Source organism: Equus quagga, chromosome 13 (assembly GCF_021613505.1).
Source record: "Equus quagga isolate Etosha38 chromosome 13, UCLA_HA_Equagga_1.0, whole genome shotgun sequence".
In the NCBI taxonomy this organism is placed as follows: Eukaryota; Metazoa; Chordata; class Mammalia; order Perissodactyla; family Equidae; genus Equus; species Equus quagga.
The window spans coordinates 87151573-87170415 of record NC_060279.1 but is presented as its reverse complement, the minus strand read 5'-3'; the positions used below and the strand labels follow the sequence as shown (position 1 = coordinate 87170415).

At 39.5% G+C, this 18843-nt stretch overlaps 1 protein-coding gene across 1 annotated transcript; it reads left to right on the top strand.

Annotated features, from left to right (window-relative positions):
• Window positions 1–435: 435 nt before the first annotated feature.
• LOC124251183 (N-formyl peptide receptor 2-like) lies at window positions 436–1491 on the top strand. Its single transcript, XM_046683745.1, has one exon. It carries the CDS (start codon window positions 436–438, stop codon window positions 1489–1491), a length of 1056 nt encoding a protein of 351 aa, XP_046539701.1.
• The last annotated feature ends 17352 nt before the right edge of the window (window positions 1492–18843 follow it).

The window sequence follows — 18843 nt, the reverse complement described above, 5'->3', positions numbered from 1 at the left end:
TTCAACTTTAAACTCAAATCAAACTCTAAAACTTTAAAGACTAACCAAACAATAGGTCAAGGGTCCTCAGAGTAGGGAGGACAGGAGCTGGGAGTCTCAGAGAACCTGGAGCTGAAAGAGGCTGCACAGCTTGCCAGCATCTGTGCATTGAGTCATGGGTGGAAGAAGATGTGAACCTGCTCACTCTGAGTCTGGTGCTTCCCTCACTCTGCTGAAGCTGCCTGCCATCAATTTTCTGTTGTCTATACACCTTCAGTTCAGTATTCTGCTGGTGGACATTTTATAGCATGACTGGCCAGAAGGTTCAGTAGTGTGAGTATCCTGGTTGGAGTGAGAGCTTTAGTGGAAGTTGAGGTTGCTCATGAATAGGGATGCTGTAAGATGGTTCCGCAGCTAAGAAATGGTCATTGTTGAAATGTTTCAGGTATCAGCAAGATGGAAACCAACTTCTCCATCCCTCTGAATGGATCTGGTGAGGAGCCCCATGAGCCTCCTGGCTACGCTGTTGTGAATATCCTCTCATTGGTGGTGCTTGGGATCACTTTTGTCCTCGGCATCCTGGGCAACGGGCTTGTGATCTGGGTGACTGGATTCCGGATGGCACGCACAGTCACCACCCTCTGTTACCTGAACCTGGCCATAGCTGACTTCTCTTTCAGTGCTACTATTCCATTCCTCATGGTCTCAATGGCCATGAGAGAGCAATGGCCTTTTGGCTGGTTCCTATGCAAGTTAGTTGACAGTGTGGTGGACATCAACCTGTTTGGAAGTGTCTTCCTAATTGCTTTCATTGCTCTAGACCGCTGTATTTGTGTCCTGCATCCCGTCTGGGCCCAGAACCACCGCACTGTAGGTCTGGCTACAAAGCTGATCATTGGACCCTGGGTTCTTGCTGTACTCCTTACCTTCCAAATTTTCATTTTCGTGACTACAGTAAAGGATGAGAAAGGGAATACATACTGTACTTTCTACTTTAGATCCTGGGGTAACACCATGGAAGAGAGGATTAAGGTGTTCATCACCGTGATGACAACCAGAGGGATCATCCGGTTTATCATTGGCTTCAGTATGCCGATGTCCATCATCGCTATCTGCTATGGGCTCATTGCTGCCAAGATGCACAAAAAAGCTATGATAAAATCCAATCGTACCTTACGGGTCCTCACTGCTGTTGTGGCTTCTTTCTTTCTCTGTTGGTTCCCCTTTCAACTGCTGGCCCTTCTGGACACAGTCTGGATCAAAGAAATATATTTTGGTGGTAAGTACAAAATCATTGCTGTCCTGCTTATCCCAACGAGCTCCCTGGCCTTCTTTAACAGCTGCCTCAACCCAATACTCTATGTCTTCGTGGGTCGAGACTTCCGAAAGAGACTGATCCACTCCCTGCCAGCCAGTCTGGAGAGGGCCCTGAGTGAGGACTCAGCCCAGACCACTGACACAACAACCAAATCTTCTTCATCCCCTGCAGAAGTCCAGCTACAGGCAATGTAAGGGGACCTGGGGGACATTTTTGAGTTCTGCCTTCTCCTACCTTGCTCCCAGTTCCAGCTTCATCTTACCTTGGGTCATCCTGAGCCACTCAGCATGAGGTACTTTGATGTCCCCTGATTGGGAGACAAGAAGGACATAAGGGTACTATTCGTGTCATTTTTGCTTTTTGGACCTCAGCCTATAACCCGGTGTCAGTGGAGGTGTGAAACGAGAACAAGAGAAAGAGTGTTGGGGAATTTGTAATGCTTAAATGAGAGAATCTATTAAGGAGAAAACTTTACAATTTCACCATTAAGTAGGATGTTTGCTGCAGGGTTTTTTTTTAAAGATTTTATTTTTCCTTTTTCTCCCCAAAGCCCCCCTGTACATAGTTGTGTATTTTCAGTTGTGGCATGCGGGACACCGCCTCAGCATGGCTTGATGAGCGGTGCCATGTCTGCACTCAGGATCTGAACCGGCAAAACCTCAGGCCACTGAAGAGAAGCTCACAAACTTAACCACTCGGCCGTGGGGCCAATCCCTGTAGGGTTTTTTTTTTTTTAAGCTATTTTCTTTTAATCAGTTACAGAAGTTTTCTATTCCTACTTTATTAAGAGTCTTCTTTTTTTGCTCATGAATGGCTATTGGATTGTATCTATGCATTTTCTGCACATATTAAGATGACCCTATTATTTTTATCCTTTTATTTACATTATCACAAAGTACACTGATCAATTTTTGAATGTTAAACTACCCTGCATTCCTAGAATAAATCATGCTACGTCATGATGTATTTTACATATTTGAGATTAATCTCACTAGATTGTTTAGAATTTTGGCATTTAAATTTATGTAAAGATGGATCTCTTATTTTACTTTCCTCTAATGCCCTAGTTAGGTTTTATTTCAAACTTATAATGGCCTCCTGAAAGGACTCAGGAAGGGACTCCTCTCATTCTACTCCCTGGTGTTACATCTGTTATAAATGTTTAGAGAAATTCATCAGTGAAGCCAATCAGTTCTCAGGTTTTGTTTCTGGGACGGTTTTAATGGCAGGGTCAATTTCTTTAACAGTTATTGGACTATTCAGATTTTCTATTTCCTCTTCTGTCAGTTTTGGTAAACTGTGACTTTCAAAGAATTTAGCCATTTCATCGAAACTGCCAAACTTATTGGCATGAAACAGTATAATAACTGTGTACAACGCTTGTATGGTTTCCTTCATGTAATGAGAGTGTAAGCCGAGGGCAGGGATTTTGGTCTGTATCATTCACTGATGGCTCTCCATACCCTATGTGTAAAATAGTGCCTGATATGTGACACAGTCTCAATAAATAGTTGTGGAATTAATGAATCAATAAACAATTGTATCACCCAGGTGTCAAGTGAGAACCTTCAATGTCTAGTTAAAATTATCTCTGACCCTCCTATCATGCTTTGGGCCACACCCAGTGAACTCTCACCCCCGTGCCCACCATTTTTACAAATTCCCACATGGTTTACATTTTATGAACACCTGTGGTTTAGGGTTTCTGCTAAAGTACTCTGGCTAACTGTTGCCTGACATCTTTGTTTTGAAATAAATCAGTCCACAATAGTACTGGGTCTTTTTCCTTGCTCTCTGTAAATAATCACTCACCAATTGTCCTTCAGTGCATAACATATTTTCCTGATGTTCTGGCAAAAGAAACAACTCAAAATAAATATCAATCTTATTTTCAAAAGCCCTTCTCTCTTTCCCTCCTGTCACTGCTAAAGTCTTTGCAATTCCAATGCAGAGCAGCTTACCCATCTCATCTGCATCCTTGACTCTTAGAAATGCTTTCCAGTTCCCAAGAAATGTGTACTCTTTAATGCCTAACTAAGGTGTGGCCATAGAAAATAAGGAATAAGAAAGAAATGAAGGGGGCAAAGCCAGGAGCCATGAAGGACAGTATACATCCTGTAGATAGAGAACCAGTGCTTCCAATTGGCTAATTGAGAAACTTCCTCCACTGGCAGGGCAGGGAGTTCTTGCTATTCCTGCCCACCAGTCTTGGTTAGTTGCAATAGAATAGTACCAGCTACATCCTCTCCTTTTTTCTTTTCTTCATTGGGAGTTTTCACTGTGGGTGCCCACTTCCCATTGCATCATTGTATATTGGATCTCAGGAAGCTGTGGATTCTTTTAAGTTTATGGAATGCTCACCACAAAGAAACACTTCTTGGGGCTGCCTCAGTGGCACAGCGGTTAAGTTCACACGTTCTGATTCGGTGGCCTGGGCGTTGCCGGTTCAGATCCTGGGTGCACATATGGCATCTCTTGGCAAGCCATGCTGTGGCAGGCGTCCCACATATAAAATAGAGGAAGATGTGCATGGATGTTAGCTCAAGGCCAGTCTTCCTCAGCAAAAAGAGGAGGATTGGCAGCAGATGTTAGCTCAGGGCTAATCTTCATCAAAAAAAAAAAAAAAGGAAAAGAAAAGAAAAGAAAAGAAACACTTCTAGACTTGACTGAGTCAAAAATGTCCAAAATAAAATTTCGGGGGCCTTGACCTTGAGAATGATGGGACTACTTCTGTTTGGGGAGAAGAGTATGCAGGGATGTTGAGTAGAAACAGGGGTAGGATGTGGTAAGAACTTCCAGCTTCTTCCCAATGTTCATCCCCTTCCTTCTTTAACAGAAGTGGGTAGAAACTCATCGTCCTAAAACAATACTTTTCACAGCCATCCTTCCAGCTAGATGCAAGTAAGTCCTAAGCAATAAGACGTAACGGTTGCGTCACATCAGTCCGTAAACAGCTTCCTCATTCTTTATAATACTTGCATGGTATTCCACTAGGCGGATGAAACAAAATTTATCACTCACATGTTAATAAACATTTAAATTGTTTCTAATCTTGTGCTGTTACCAACAATGCATAACTGTGCACACACATGTCCCTTTGTGTGTGTGTGGTTGTATCTGTAGGGTAAATTAAAAGATAACATAATTTAGTTGACTTCCATGCTCTTATCTATTGCTAGGGGGTTAAAGGCCCATTGCTAATCTCTCTTAGGAAGACACCATTTCCTGGTGCATATATAGAAGCCTGATCAGGCTGCCCAGGAAAGATCAATGCAATCAAGAAATTACTGTAAATTTGTTTGGGTGTAGTAGTGGTATTGGGGTTATTGTTTTTAAAGTCCTTATCTTTTAGAGATACAGACGGAAGCAATTTATGATGGAATGGTTGAAACTTGCTTGAAAACATCCCAGAGTAGAAAAAAGAAAGGGGAAGAAAAATGCAATAACATTGGCAAAATATTTATAAGTGGTGAAGCTGGTGATTCATTATACTATTTTCTTTTCTTTTGTGTAAAACTTGAAATTCCTGTTAAGACCTTTCTTTAAAAGACTTTCTTAAACCCAGCAATCCGACATACCCTGAATTATATGTATTTATGTTCAGCAGCATCTGTCTTCACAAATGTTCATTGCAGAATTATTCATGGTAGCCCAAAGTAAAGAACCCCAAATTCATCAGAATAGAATGAACAAATTGTAGGGAATTCAGACAGTAAGTTATTATTCAGCAATAAACTAAAAAAAACCCTACATCAACATGGGTGAATCTCAGATATCATGTTGAGGAAATAACAGAAGACATAGAGCATGTACAGCTTGATTCCATTTATATTAAAAATAATTTTTTTTGTTTTTTTTTTTGAGGAAGATTAGCCCTCAGCTAACTACTGCCAGTCCTCCTCTTTTTACTGAGGAAGCCTGGCTCTGAGCTAACATCCGTGCCCATCTTCCTCTAGTTTATACGTGGGACACCTACCACAGCATGGCTGCCAAGCAGTGCCATGTCCACACCCGGGATCCGAACCAGCAAACCCCGGGCCGCCGAGAAGCAGAACGTGCAAACTTAACCGCTGCGCCACCGGGCCGGCCCCTATATTAAAAATAATTTTGATTAACAAAATTGAACTATACAGTTTAGGAATAGAAAACTATACAGCAAAACCATAAAGTGATGAAATGATTACCGTAATAGTCAAGACAGTGGTTGGAGTTGGATGGACAGAGAGAACATGATGAGGAAAAAGTATGTTGTGACTTGTGCCTTGTGGAATGCTGACAGTGATCTCTGTCTTGACTTTCTGGAGGAACATAGGTGTTTCTTTAATAAAAACGTATTGATATTCATGTTTATCTTTTATTCTTTTTTTCCCCCTTAGGTCTGTTATATTCCACATTTTAAAAGTTAAAAAAACTATCAATCAAATTCAGGTGCCTTTTCCTTTATACCAGGAAAGTTTCATAGCTTATGGATCCAGGCTGCTTGAGGTAGTGCGACCCATTCATATAGACACTGCAAACCTCTAATCTGGACTTATCAGGACTGAGAGAGCTGAAGGAGTCAAAAGGTGGCATCAGTAAGCAATCCTGGTATGAAGCTTTGGGGTCCCTCTATTGGTCTCAAGTGCTGATGAAAACTAACTCATTGGAAATCGAGCTCCACCTTGTGACTGGGACAGCACACAGCAAGGAAATGGAAGTCCTGCTTCACCCTCAGTTCTATGACCTCACTGGGAGAGAACCCCTAGGAGCTTGGTTATTTTCCGTGAGCTCACGCAGAGGGAATGTCTAAGTGCATCTGAACAAAGAACTTTGTTTTTTTAAAGCCAGAAATTCCCCTTCATTCTAGAATGTACATTCCAGAGAAGGGAGGGTCTGAAGATCTCTCCTGTATCTATCCCTACCTAAGAGTTCCCACTGCTACTAGATAAGCAAAAGTCTGTGTAAGTGTTTCAAAATCTTGGGACACCTGGATTGTTCAACTGGGTTTTCCCCTCACATTCCCATCTCATGCCTCTCCCAGCTCCAAAGAACATCAGGTAACTGTTTCCCAAATCTTGATCTACAACTGATGTTCTACCATCAGAATCACCTGGCAAGGTGTTTTTTTAAATATGGGTTCCATCAAGGCAGCCTCAAGACATCTGGTTAATAATGTCTCGTGCAGAACACAGGAATCTCTATTTATTCACAAAGATCCCTGGTATTTGTGATGTGCAGATTCCTCTGATCATTAGCAATTGAATAAATGCTCTCTTTACAAGAGAACAGAGTAAGAACTAATATTAGATCCTGGAAACACGGACATATCTGTATAGTCCACACTCAGGAACTAATAGTCTTCTTCCTATGGGGCTGGTGAGGCAGCCATTGGGAGGCAATGTGAACAGAAGTTCACTTAGCAACAAAAATCTTGACAGAAAGGGTGTTGACCCCAACATCTTGTTCAAGGCCCTCTGGAGCTACTCTGGTCTTGGTAAGATGTCAATGTTCCGTATTTCTGAAGGGAGAGGTTCTCAGAATAGTTAACCGTTAACTAATTAATCAGAAAGACGTCTTCCCTACCCTTTCCACCTCGAAATTCTTAGCCTCCATAATCACATGAACCAATACCTTACCCAACACCCTATTGCTTCTGTTTCTCTGGAGAACACTGATATATTAAAGCATTACTGTTCGTTTTGCTGGGTACAAGGGTATGGTGTCTATAGCCTTTTTAAATTCTTATCCGCTACAGATACATATTAAAGCATTTAAGGGGGAAATCATACGACACATGACGTTAGATTAGAACATCCCTGGGGAAAAAAGGAAAGAAAGACAATCAATGAGAGATCAACAAAATGTTTTAAATTGTTGAAGTTTTCTAATCTTGCATATGTTTATAGTTTCTATTTTAAAGTCTTTTTAAAATCACTCTATGATCCAACAAATCCACTCCTAGATACATGCCCTACCAAAAAAATGTGTGCTTATGAACACTAGGATACATAATATGTGAGGGAAAAACACAGGTGAACAGAGTGTGCCCAAGATGATAAAATATTTATATATTTCAAAATAGCCCCAAACTGGAAACAAACCAAATGTCCACCAAACATGGGATAAACACTTGCAGTATATTCCTAAAATAAATTACTAAATACGAATAAAAATGATCGAGTTAGCTACACAATATGGATGAATATTAAAGTCATCACGGTAAATGAAAAAAAGTTACATGCATCAGAATAGACAGGTCATATTCCGTTTACATGAAGTTTCTCAAAAGGCAAAATTAACAATACTTCTTAGGTATGCATAATTAGGTATCAAAGGTATTTTTCAAAAACAAGGAATGCATTACACAAAAGCCAAGAGCGTGATCACAGCTCAGGGGAGAGAGCAGATCTGATCTGTAAAGTATCTGAAAAGCCAACATGGCTGGCTGGCAGGCTTGTGGGGTTCTGGTAAGTTTCCGTTTCTTGACCTTTGTGAGGGCACATAGGTATCTGTTTTACAAGAATGGGTTTTCTGCACATTTATGTTTTATGCACTTTTCTGCACATTTGTTGTTTCACAATAAAAGGGTTATTATTATTTTTTAAAAATCTATCTATCATGTGTGTACCCTGCCCTTTACCTTAAAGAAACCTCACAGCTCCTGGAATCCAGGCTGAACTAGGGCAACCTATTGCTATCGGAGCTGTGGTATCTCACATTGGGCGCCCTGGGGAGAAATCTAGGGCATCAAAGGACAGCAGAAGTGAAACACCTCTGGTTTGACCTGATGATGACACCACTCATGTTACCTGTATTTATCCCAAAAGCTAATTAAAACTCAAGTTAGAACACAATTTCCACCTCGAGATTGTTTAGAGCTACACCTCAATGAAGAAAGTGAAAGTTTTGCTAAATCTCACTTTTTCATCCTCCCTGGGAGAACCCCTTAAGAAAACATGCTTACTTCGCTGTCGACTTCTCCAGGGTGAGTTTTCTGGGGCCCTTTGAATGAATCATCTTCCAGGAAATCCAGAGTATCCTCATCCATCCAGAATGTATATCCCAGAGATGGGCCCTCATTGCAACCCTCACTATTTCGAGACAGAAGAAAATAGGGTATAAATGTTCTACAATCTTGGGACACTCTGTTGTTCAACTGTGTCCCCTCTCATTCCCACCTCCCTCCCCCATCTCCAAACACCATCTGTGGTAGTGTGTCCATAGTGTCTGTCTCTAGTGTGGCCATGACAGGATCACCTAGAGAGTGAGTTAAAAATACAGATTAAGAAACTACGTGTTCTGGTAGGACATCAGCATCATGGCGGAGTTAGCTCTTCCCTTGGACTCTCTCTTCTAAGATACAACCGAAAGGACATTCCTACACCAACAGAAAACATATATACATCACAAAAGGTGTCTGGGAGACACATGCAGCCATATGCCTGAAGATAGGGGTGAGACTGGATCATTCAGAAGTAGTTGAAGCTGATCTACAGGAGCTCCATGGAGAGAGATGGGCTGCGGTGGCGGGAAGTGTGCAGGTGAAAAGGGCACCCCATCCCTGCCTGATACTCCAGCCTCAGATTGTCCAAAGCATGGCACACATAGTGTGGCAGAGGTGTGCGGAAGGTATGCAGTTGGGGAGGTGCCCCATCCCTGCCCACCACTGCAACCCTAGGATCGCATGGAGTAGGGCACTGAGACCTTGGCAGTGGTGGCAGGGAAAGTGCACAGCCCAAGTCATCTGGAGCATGGCACAGAGAGTGTGGCAGCCACAGAGGGGAAAGTGCACAGGTGAGAGAAGTGCCCCGAGCCCTGCCCAGTACTCCAGCCCTAGAGTCATCCAGAGCATGGCGCAGAGAATGTGGCAGCCATAGAGGGGAAGGTGTGCAGGTCAGAGAGGTGCTCTGGCCCCCACCCAGTACTCCAGCCCCAGAGTTGTCTGGAGCACAGTGCAGAGAGCACAGTAGCCATGGAGGAGAAAGTGCACAGGTGAGAGAGATTCCCTGGTCCCCACCCAGTACTCCAGCCCCAGAATTGTCTGGAGCATGGTGCGGAGATCTTGGCAGTGGTGGCAGGGAAAGGGCAAGTGCACAGTCCTGCAATTGCCCAGAGCTCCATATAGAGAGACAAGTAGGGGCCAGGGAAGCACTGGGGAAGGAGAGTACCCCACCTTGTCCAGTGTTCCAGGTTTGCCATTGATCAGTCACTCAGAGAGAAAAGCAGTCAGTGGCACTCCAAGCTAATGGCAAACAAAAGAAAGCAGGTGTTGCCATACTTATATCAGAAAAAGTAGACCTCCAGATAAAACAGGTAAAGAGAAACATAGAGGGGCAGTATATAATGATAAAAGGGACTCTCCACCAAGAAGACACAACACTTATAAACATGTATGCACCCAACACAGGAGCACCAAACTACATAAAGCAACTATTAACAAACCTAATAGGATATATCAATGACAACACACTAATAGTAGTGGACCCCAACACCCCACTTACATCAATGGATAGATCAACCAGACAAAAAGTCAACAGAAGGATAGTGGACTTACATGGAAAACTGGAGTAGATGAACTTAATAGATATATAGAGAGCACTCCACCCAAAAACTGCAGAATATACTTTCTTCTCAATCACACATGGAACATTCTCAAGGATAGACCACATATTGGGAAACAAGGCATACCTCAATAAATTTAAGAAGACTGAAATCATATCTACTATCTTTTCCAACCATAGAGCTGTGAAACTAGAAATCAACTACAGGAAACAGCTGGAAAAGTAACAAAATGTGGAGAATAAACAACTTGCTACTGAACAACCAATGGTTCATCAAAGAAAGAAAAGGAGAAATAAAAAAATATTTGGAGATAAACAAGAACGAAAACACACCATACCAACTCTTACGAGATGCAGCAAAAGTGGTCCTAAGAGGGAAATTTATAGCAATACGGGCCCACGTTAACAAACAAGAAAAAGTTCAAATAAACAATCTTAAACTACACCTAACAGAATTAGAAAAAGAAGAACAAACAAAGCCCAAACTCAGCAGAAGGAGGGAAATAATAAAAATTAGAGCAAAAATAAATGAAATTGAAACAAAAAAGACTGTAAAAAGGATCAATGAAACAAGAAGCTGGTTCTTTAAGAGAATAAACAAAATTAATAAACCCTTAGCTAGACTCACTAAGAAAAAAGAGAGAAGGTTCAAATAAATAAAATTAGAAATGAAAGAGGAGAAATTACAATGGATAGCACAGAAATACAAAAGACTATAAGAGAATACTATTAAAAACTATACGCCAACAAACTGGACAATCTAGAAGAAATGGGTAAATTATTAGACTCTTACAACCTCCCAAAACTGAATCAAGAAGAAATCGAGACTCTGAATAGACCAATCACAAGTAAAGAGATTGAACAGTAATCAAAAATCTCCCCAAAATAAAAGTCCAGGACCAGACAGCTTCTCAGGAGAATTCTACCAAACCTTCAAAGACCATTTATTACCTATTCTTCTCAAACTGTTCCAAAAAATTGAGGAAGACGGAAATATTCCTAACACGTTCTATGAGGCCAACATTACCCTGATCCTAAAACCAGACAAGAACAACACAAAGAAGGAAAATTACAGGCCAATATTGTTGATGAACATAGATACAAAAATCCTCAAGTAAATATTGGCAAACTGAATATAGCAATACATTTAAAAGATCATACGCCATGATCAAGTGGGATTCATACTAGGGACACAGGGATGGTTCAACATCTGCAAATCAGTCAATGTGATACACTACATTAACAAAAGGAGGAACAAAAACCACATGACCATCTCCATAGATGCAGAGAAAGCATTTGACAAGATTCAACATCCGTTCATGATAAAAACTCTCAATAAAATTGGTATAGAAGGAAAATACCTCAACATAATAAAGGCCATACATGACAAACCCACAGCCAACATCATACTCAATGGGGAAAAACTGAAAGCCATCCCGCTGAGAACAGGAACAAGACAAGGATGCCCACTCTCACCACTCTTATTTAACATAGTACTGGAGGTTTTGGCGAGAGTAATTAGGCAGGAAAAAGAAATTAAATGAATCCAAATAGACACTGAAGAAGTGAAATTCTCACTCTTTGCAGATGACATGATTTTCTATGTCAGAATTCATCTATACGTAAAGAATCCATCAGAAAACTATTAGAAATAATCAACAACTACAGCAAAGTTGCAGGATACAAAGTCAACGTACAAAAATCAATGGCATTTCTATACTCTAATAATGAACTAACAGAACAAGAACTCAAGAATATGACCCCACTTACATTCGCAACAAAAAGAATAAAATATCTAGGAATAAATTTAACCAAGGAGGTGAAAGACCTATACAAGGAAAACTATAAGACATGACTGAAAGAAATCGACAACGACATAAAGAAATGGAAAGATATTCCACGTACATGGATCGGAAGGATAAACATAGCTAAAATTGTCATACTACCTAAAGCAATTTACAGATTCAATGCAATCCCAATGAGAATCCCAATGACGTTCTTCACAGAAATAGAAGAATCTTAAAATTCATATGGGGCAATAAAAGACCCCAAATAGCCAATGCAATCTTGAGAGACAAGAACAAAGCTGGTGGCATCACAATCCCTGACTTCAAAAAGTATTACAAAGCTACAATAATCAAAACAGCACAGAACTGGTACAAAAATAGGAACACAGATCAATGGAACAGAGTTGAAAGCCCAGAAATAAAACCACACATCTACAGACAGCTAATTTTCGACAAAAGAGCCAACAACATACAATGGAGAAAGCAAAGTCTCTTCAAAAAGTGGTGCTTGGAAAACTGGACAGCCACATGCAAAAGAATGAAAGTAGACCATTATCTTTCTCCATACACAAATATAGACTCAAAGTGGATGAAAGACTTGAAGGTAAGACCTGAAACCATAAAACTTCTGGAAGAAAATGTAGGCAGTACACTCTTTGACATGAGCCTTAAAAGGGTCTTTAGAAATATGATGTCCACTCAGACAAGGGAAACAAAAGAAAAAATAAATAAGTGGGACTGCATCAGAGTAAAGAGCTTCTGTTAGGCAAAGGAAATCAAAGGCAAAATGAAAAAAACAACCCACCAACTGGGAGAAAATTTTTGCAAATCATTTATCCAACAAGGGGTTAATCTCCATAATATAAAAAGAGCTCACACAACTGAACTACAAAAAAATAAACAACCCAATAAAAAAGTGGGCAGAGGATATAAACAGACACTTTTCCAAAGAAGATATACAGATGGCCAATAGGCACGTGAAAAGATGCTCAACATCACTAATCATCAGGGAGATGCAAATCAAAACTCCACTTAGATATCATCTTACACCCATTAGAATGGCTATAATGGCCAAGACAAAAAATAACAAATGTTGGAGAGGTTGTGGAGAAAAGGGAACCCTCACCCACTGCTGGTGGGAATGCAAACTGGAGCAGCCGCTTTGGAAAACAGTATGCAGATTTCTCAAAAAACTAAAAACAGAATTACCATATGACCCAGCTATCCCTCTACTGGGTATTTATCCAAAGTACTTGAAATCAACAATAGAAAGAGACTTATGCGCCCCTATGTTAATTTCAGTATCATTCAGAATAGCGAAGACGTGGAAGCAACCCAAGTGCCCATCGATTGATGATTGGATAAAGAAGATGTGATATATAAATACAATGGAATACTACTCAGCCGTAAAAAAGAGAAAACAGTTCCATTTGCAACCACATGGATGCACCTTGAGGGTATTATATTCAGTGAAATAAGCCAGGCAGAGAAAGACAAACACCATATTATTTGATTCACATGTGGAAGATGAACAAGCACACAGACAAAGAGAACAGTTTAGTGGTTACCAAGGGGAAGGGGGGGGTGGGCACAAGGGGTGAAGGGGTGAAGAGGTGCATTTATATGGTGACTGACAAACAATAATATATAACTTAAATTGCACAATGTTATAAACTATTATGACCTCAATTTTTTTTAAAATGCCTGTTTCTCTTTTGATTATGGCTGCCATCAGCACCAAAGGAAAATCGGCAACTCAGCTTTGGACCCTATGGTTAATATAGCAATGTTTCAGTGTTAAGCACTGTGAACGTGCTGTAATCTGTGTCTACATCCATGCTTCAACTGGGCTGCAGTCTTAATCTTCTATCTCCCCTTCTATGACTTTTTCCCATCTGACTTTTATCTGCATATAGTGTTACTGTTAACTGTGTGCAGTATTAGAAATCCCCACAAACCCTTCGGAAAACAGCTCACCTGGATCTTGCTCATTTTCAGCTGCTTTTGGGAAACGCCAGTGACTCCAACATCTGCTCAAATGACTTTTCCAGTTCTGCTCTGAATCTTGGTGAGAGCTCTCTGACCAAGAGAACCCCCAGCAACAAGATACTGCTTGTTCTTGGACCTCTACCTCCTCAAATCTTGGGGCTAGTCTTTCCCCAGAAAGTCAAGATCTGTGGATTTAAGAGGAATATTCACTTTATATGCCATATGAACTTCAGGCCTTTGATCTCTGCTTTTATTGCAGAGACCTCGGCTTTCTGTTGACCCTGATCAAGGCAGCTGGGGACAAAAATTACATGGAGTTTGACACCTCAAATAGTTAGCTTAATCCAAAGGCTCTGGAAATACAATGTCCAACGCTGAGATGCTCTCAAATATATCCTGAGGATATTTGTGTAGTGATAACTTTTCTAGGTAGTATGAAGTTAAATAAAAATTTGAGTCTTTGACTATATATTAAAATCCACAACTTCAAAACTATGATCTACTGAGAAACACACAATAACTGGAAGAAACTGAATTCTGAGAATAGTGCAAGAAAAGAAAATTATAGGCAAATCTCATTTCTACAAAAAACCCTACATCAAACATCATACTTAAGGGTAAAATACTGAAAATTTTACCCTACTGAAATTGGGAAGAAAAGGATGCCAACTATCAATATTTCAATTCTACATTATATTGATCGCCCTGGCCAAGAAAAAACAAGGAAAAGAAACAAAAAGTATACAGATAGAAAATGATGTCACACAGCTGTCATAATTTGCTTTTGTTATGATTGTTTATAAAGGAAAGACTCTCCAGATATACTAATAAAACTAACAGAAAGTTTTATAACATAGTTAGATACAAAATCAATAAACAAAGATTACCTTATTTCTATATAGTAACAACTAAAAATAATTTTACTAAATATATATATATATATATATATATATTTTGGTGAGGAAGATTGGCCCTGAGCTAACACCTATTGCCAACCTTCCTCTTTTTACTTGAGTAAGAGTGGCCTGGAGCCAACACCTTGTGCCTATCTTCCTCTATTTTGTAGGTGGGATGCCACCAAAGCATGGCTTGACAAGCGATGTATGTCTGCGCCTGGGATCCAAACCCAGGAACCCTGGCCATTGAAGCAGGATGTGCCAAGCTTAACCACTGCACCACCAGGTTGGCCCCCTAACCATCTTTTTTAAAGTGTGAGAAATAGCCAAAAACTGCGAGAACATATTTGCAACATGTATGACCAGCCAGAGCTCATATGTAGACGTTCTTCTTCTTTCTAGAAGATGCCTGGCAAGGTGGTGATAACAGAGACTGCCACCAGAAAAATACTGATAAGCCTGATCCCATGGAGAGGCATTGGGAATGGGATGTACTTGGAAAAATATCTCTCCTGAGAAAAGACTTTGATCAACTTGAGTCAAATGGAAAAACTTTGAAACAGAGTTAAGATTTACTTTTCCAGAACAGAAATTATGTAAGTAAGAAAGGTGTAAAGTCTACCTGAGAAATTATTTCTCCATACTGTGCCCAAAAGCACTCATTCTGGAATTCTTTGCTATGAATCTGATTGTGGAGAAGTGGTTAGTAAGAAGTCATACCTAAATTTAAATGATGTAGAAATGAGATTTTCCAAAGGTAGTGAATCTCAGAGATCCTTTAACCATGTGTCAAAACTCCTTCTACACCAAGGAATTCACACAGGAGAGAAACACTATAGATGCAGTGAAGGCAGAAAATATTTCTCACAGAAATAAGAGCTCATTGTACACCAGAGGATTCATACACGAGAGAAAACATATAAATGTAATGAATGCCTGAAAGCTTTTATTTGAAGGAAGAATTCATTTTACATCAGAGAACTCAGACAGGAGAGAAACCTTATGAGTTCAGGAAATGTCAGAACACTTTTAATAGTTAGTCTCAGCTTGCTATACACCAGAGGTATCACACAAGAGAGAAATTCTATGAATACAGCAAATGTGGGAGAGCCGTCCCCCATAAATCTAGTCTGATTTTACATCAGGGAAGTCACACAAGAGAGAAACTCTATTAATACACTGAATGTCAGAAAACTTTCATTAGTAAGCCACCTCTCATTAAGCATGACAGAACTCATACAGGTGAAAAACCCTATGGATGTAGGGAATGTGGAAGAACATTCTCTCTTAAGTTTAGTCTCACTCTACATTGCAAAACGCATACAGCAGAAAAGACAAAGGAATGTAATCAGAGTCAGAAAGCTTTTATCCACAGGTCACAGCTCATTGAACGTCAAAGAACTCACACTAGAGAAAAATCCTTCTCATGTAAGGATTGTCAAAAAGCTTTCATCCAAAAGTCAGAGCTCATTTTATACCAGAGAATTCATGCAAGAGAGAAGTGTTATGAATGCGCTCAATATCAGAAAGCTTTAATGCAGCAGTCAGAACTCATTTTACATCAGGGAGTCATACTGGGGAGAAACCTTACCAACGTGGTGAATGTCAGAAAGCCTTCAGCACTAAATCACCCTTCATTATACACTGGAGAACACACATGGGAGAAAAACCCTACAGATGCAGTGATTGTGGGAAAGTCTTCTCACAGAAGTCACGACTCATTATACATCAGAAAACTCACAAAGGACAGAAACCATATGAATGTGGTGAATGTCAGAAAGCTTTCAGCTGTAAGTCACCACTCATCATAGACTGGAGAACACATACAGGAGAGAGACCCAATGGATGCAGTGAATGCGGGAAGTCCTTTCGTGTCAAGTCACACCTCAGTAGACACCAAAGATGTCATACAGGAGAGAAATCATGGATACAGAGAAAATAAGAGAGCATTTAAGGAGGTCATTCCAACATGAGATCCAGGTATATATAGGAGAGAATTCTTATACAGACAGTGAATAAAGAAAAGTTTTATGAATAAAGAAAAGTTTTAAGAATCAAGAAAAACTTAGATGATTGCTTTCTTAGAGAATTAAAATGATAGAGAAATCTGTAATGCAGTAAATAAATATGGCAAAATCTTCAGTAATAACCTGCAGCTCCTTGTTTATCAGGATAATGCATACATGAGAGAAATTGTGAATTCAGCATGTGTGCAAAAGTTTTCACATACAAGTCCTAGCACATTCATTACACAGCAGAAAGAAAGCCACTACAAATGTAGTAATTTTGTGAAAACTTTCTCCCAGAAGTATACATTATTTTATATCAGAGAAACTCATATGGGAAAGAAACTACACACAAGAGGGAAATGTTGCAGTATTTCCATTGAGATATCAAATTTCAGATGCGTCAGAGAATTTACACCAGAATGAATCATGTAAAAGTAATAAATGTGAGAAAAACGGTTTATTAAAAGTCAAAATCATATGATATTAGAGAATTTACACTAAGGAAGAACTCTCTGATTGCCATGAAATACATTAAAGCGTTTTCTGATTATGACAAAATATCCACAGATAATACATATAAGAATCCAAACCTATAAATATTTAAATATTTGGATGATTGCCCTATTAAAAGTCTTCTTGTCTTATTGTGTATAAGATAATTAACATTTAGGGAAAATTAAGCCAGGTCAATGAATTGAGGAAATCATTTTCTCTAGAAATTATTTCATAAAGTGAGTCATGTTCTTGCTGTGACTAATATGTTGATAAAGAAAATATTTCACGGGCCAGCCCCAGTGGTCTAGTGGTTACATTCAGTGTGCTCACCTTCAGGGGCCTGGGTTCAGTTCCTGGGCTTGAACCTACACTGCTCATTTGTCGCTGACCATGCTGTGGCAGTGGCTCACATACAAAAAAGAGGAAGATTGGCAGCAGATGTTTGCTCAGGAAAAATCATCCTCAGCAAAAACAACAAAAGTAATTCCAAAGACTTTCAGTATGAAGAGATTTTCATTGTGGGGTATGAGACTTTTTAAGTGTGTGAATAAATGGAATAATCAGAACAAGAGGTGAAGAAGATACCAGCAATTTCAGCTGTATCTGGATGTTTTCTCCCTGAGAATATCAGGGAGTATGAATTTTGTGGCTTCTTGAGTTTTGTATGTAAGTATAGTATTTATGGGCACGAAATGAATACATGTGATATTTTGTAGATTTATTTTGAAATGATTTCAAAATTACAGAAAAGTTGCAAGAATAGTACAAAGACCTCTTCATCCAGATTCGCCAACTGTTAACATTTTACTACATTGGCCTTATTACATTCTCACTCTCCATACGTAAAAATTATTCTGTTTCTTGGAACCATTTGAGAGTATGTTTCAGACATGACACCAATTCTGTATGTAACAAGGACATTCTCCAGAATAATGACAGTATAACTACTAAAATCAGGAACACTGATCCAATACTATTATCTAATTTATAAATTTTATTTGAAGGTTGTTGACTGTCTCTACTAATATCCTTTATAACCAAAAAAAAAAAATCTAGATTCAAAACCCTACATTGTGTATAATTGTCATATTTCTTTAGTTTCCTATACTGTGGACCAGTTCCTGTCTTTGTCCTTCATGACTTTGCCATTTTGAAGCATAAAGGCCACTTATCTTGTAGAATACAGTAGTCCGCCTTATCTCTGGGGGATACATTCCAAGACCCCCAGTGGACGCCTTTACAAAAGAGGATAGCTAATTATTTTATCTATTTTTTATGTGCAAAGGCAAAAATCACACGTGTTCATTAGCAGGATGCCATACACTACTCAAAGAAATGACCCAGAGCAATATTTATCAGTATGACTCAACCTACCAATAGAACGTTAATGAGAAATCTGTTCATAAAATAGAAATCTTTTCATAGAGCAGTGTACTACTACTAAATAAAATTAAATGGTATAAACAAGTTTCTGAGAGGTGCACATATAGCAAAACCATCAAGAAAAGTAGGGTGATGCTAAGCACAAAATTTAGGATAATGGGCACTTCGTGGTGTGAAGAGGTATGTAGTCAGAGAAGCACAAAGAGAAGGCTTTCAGCAATGTTGATGGTGTTCTCTCTCTTGTGCCTGGTGGTGGATATGAGTGCTCCCTAATTGTTCTTCTAACTTACATAAACGTCTGAAACATCAACACATCGCTTCCTTTTGTTTTCACACTGCGATCCCTAATTAACAAGTGTCTAACTCAAGTACTTTGGCACCAAGGAAGCAGAAGTATTTGAACAGTAAGGTTTCATAGTGTCTCTATTGTTTTTATCATCTTAGGAT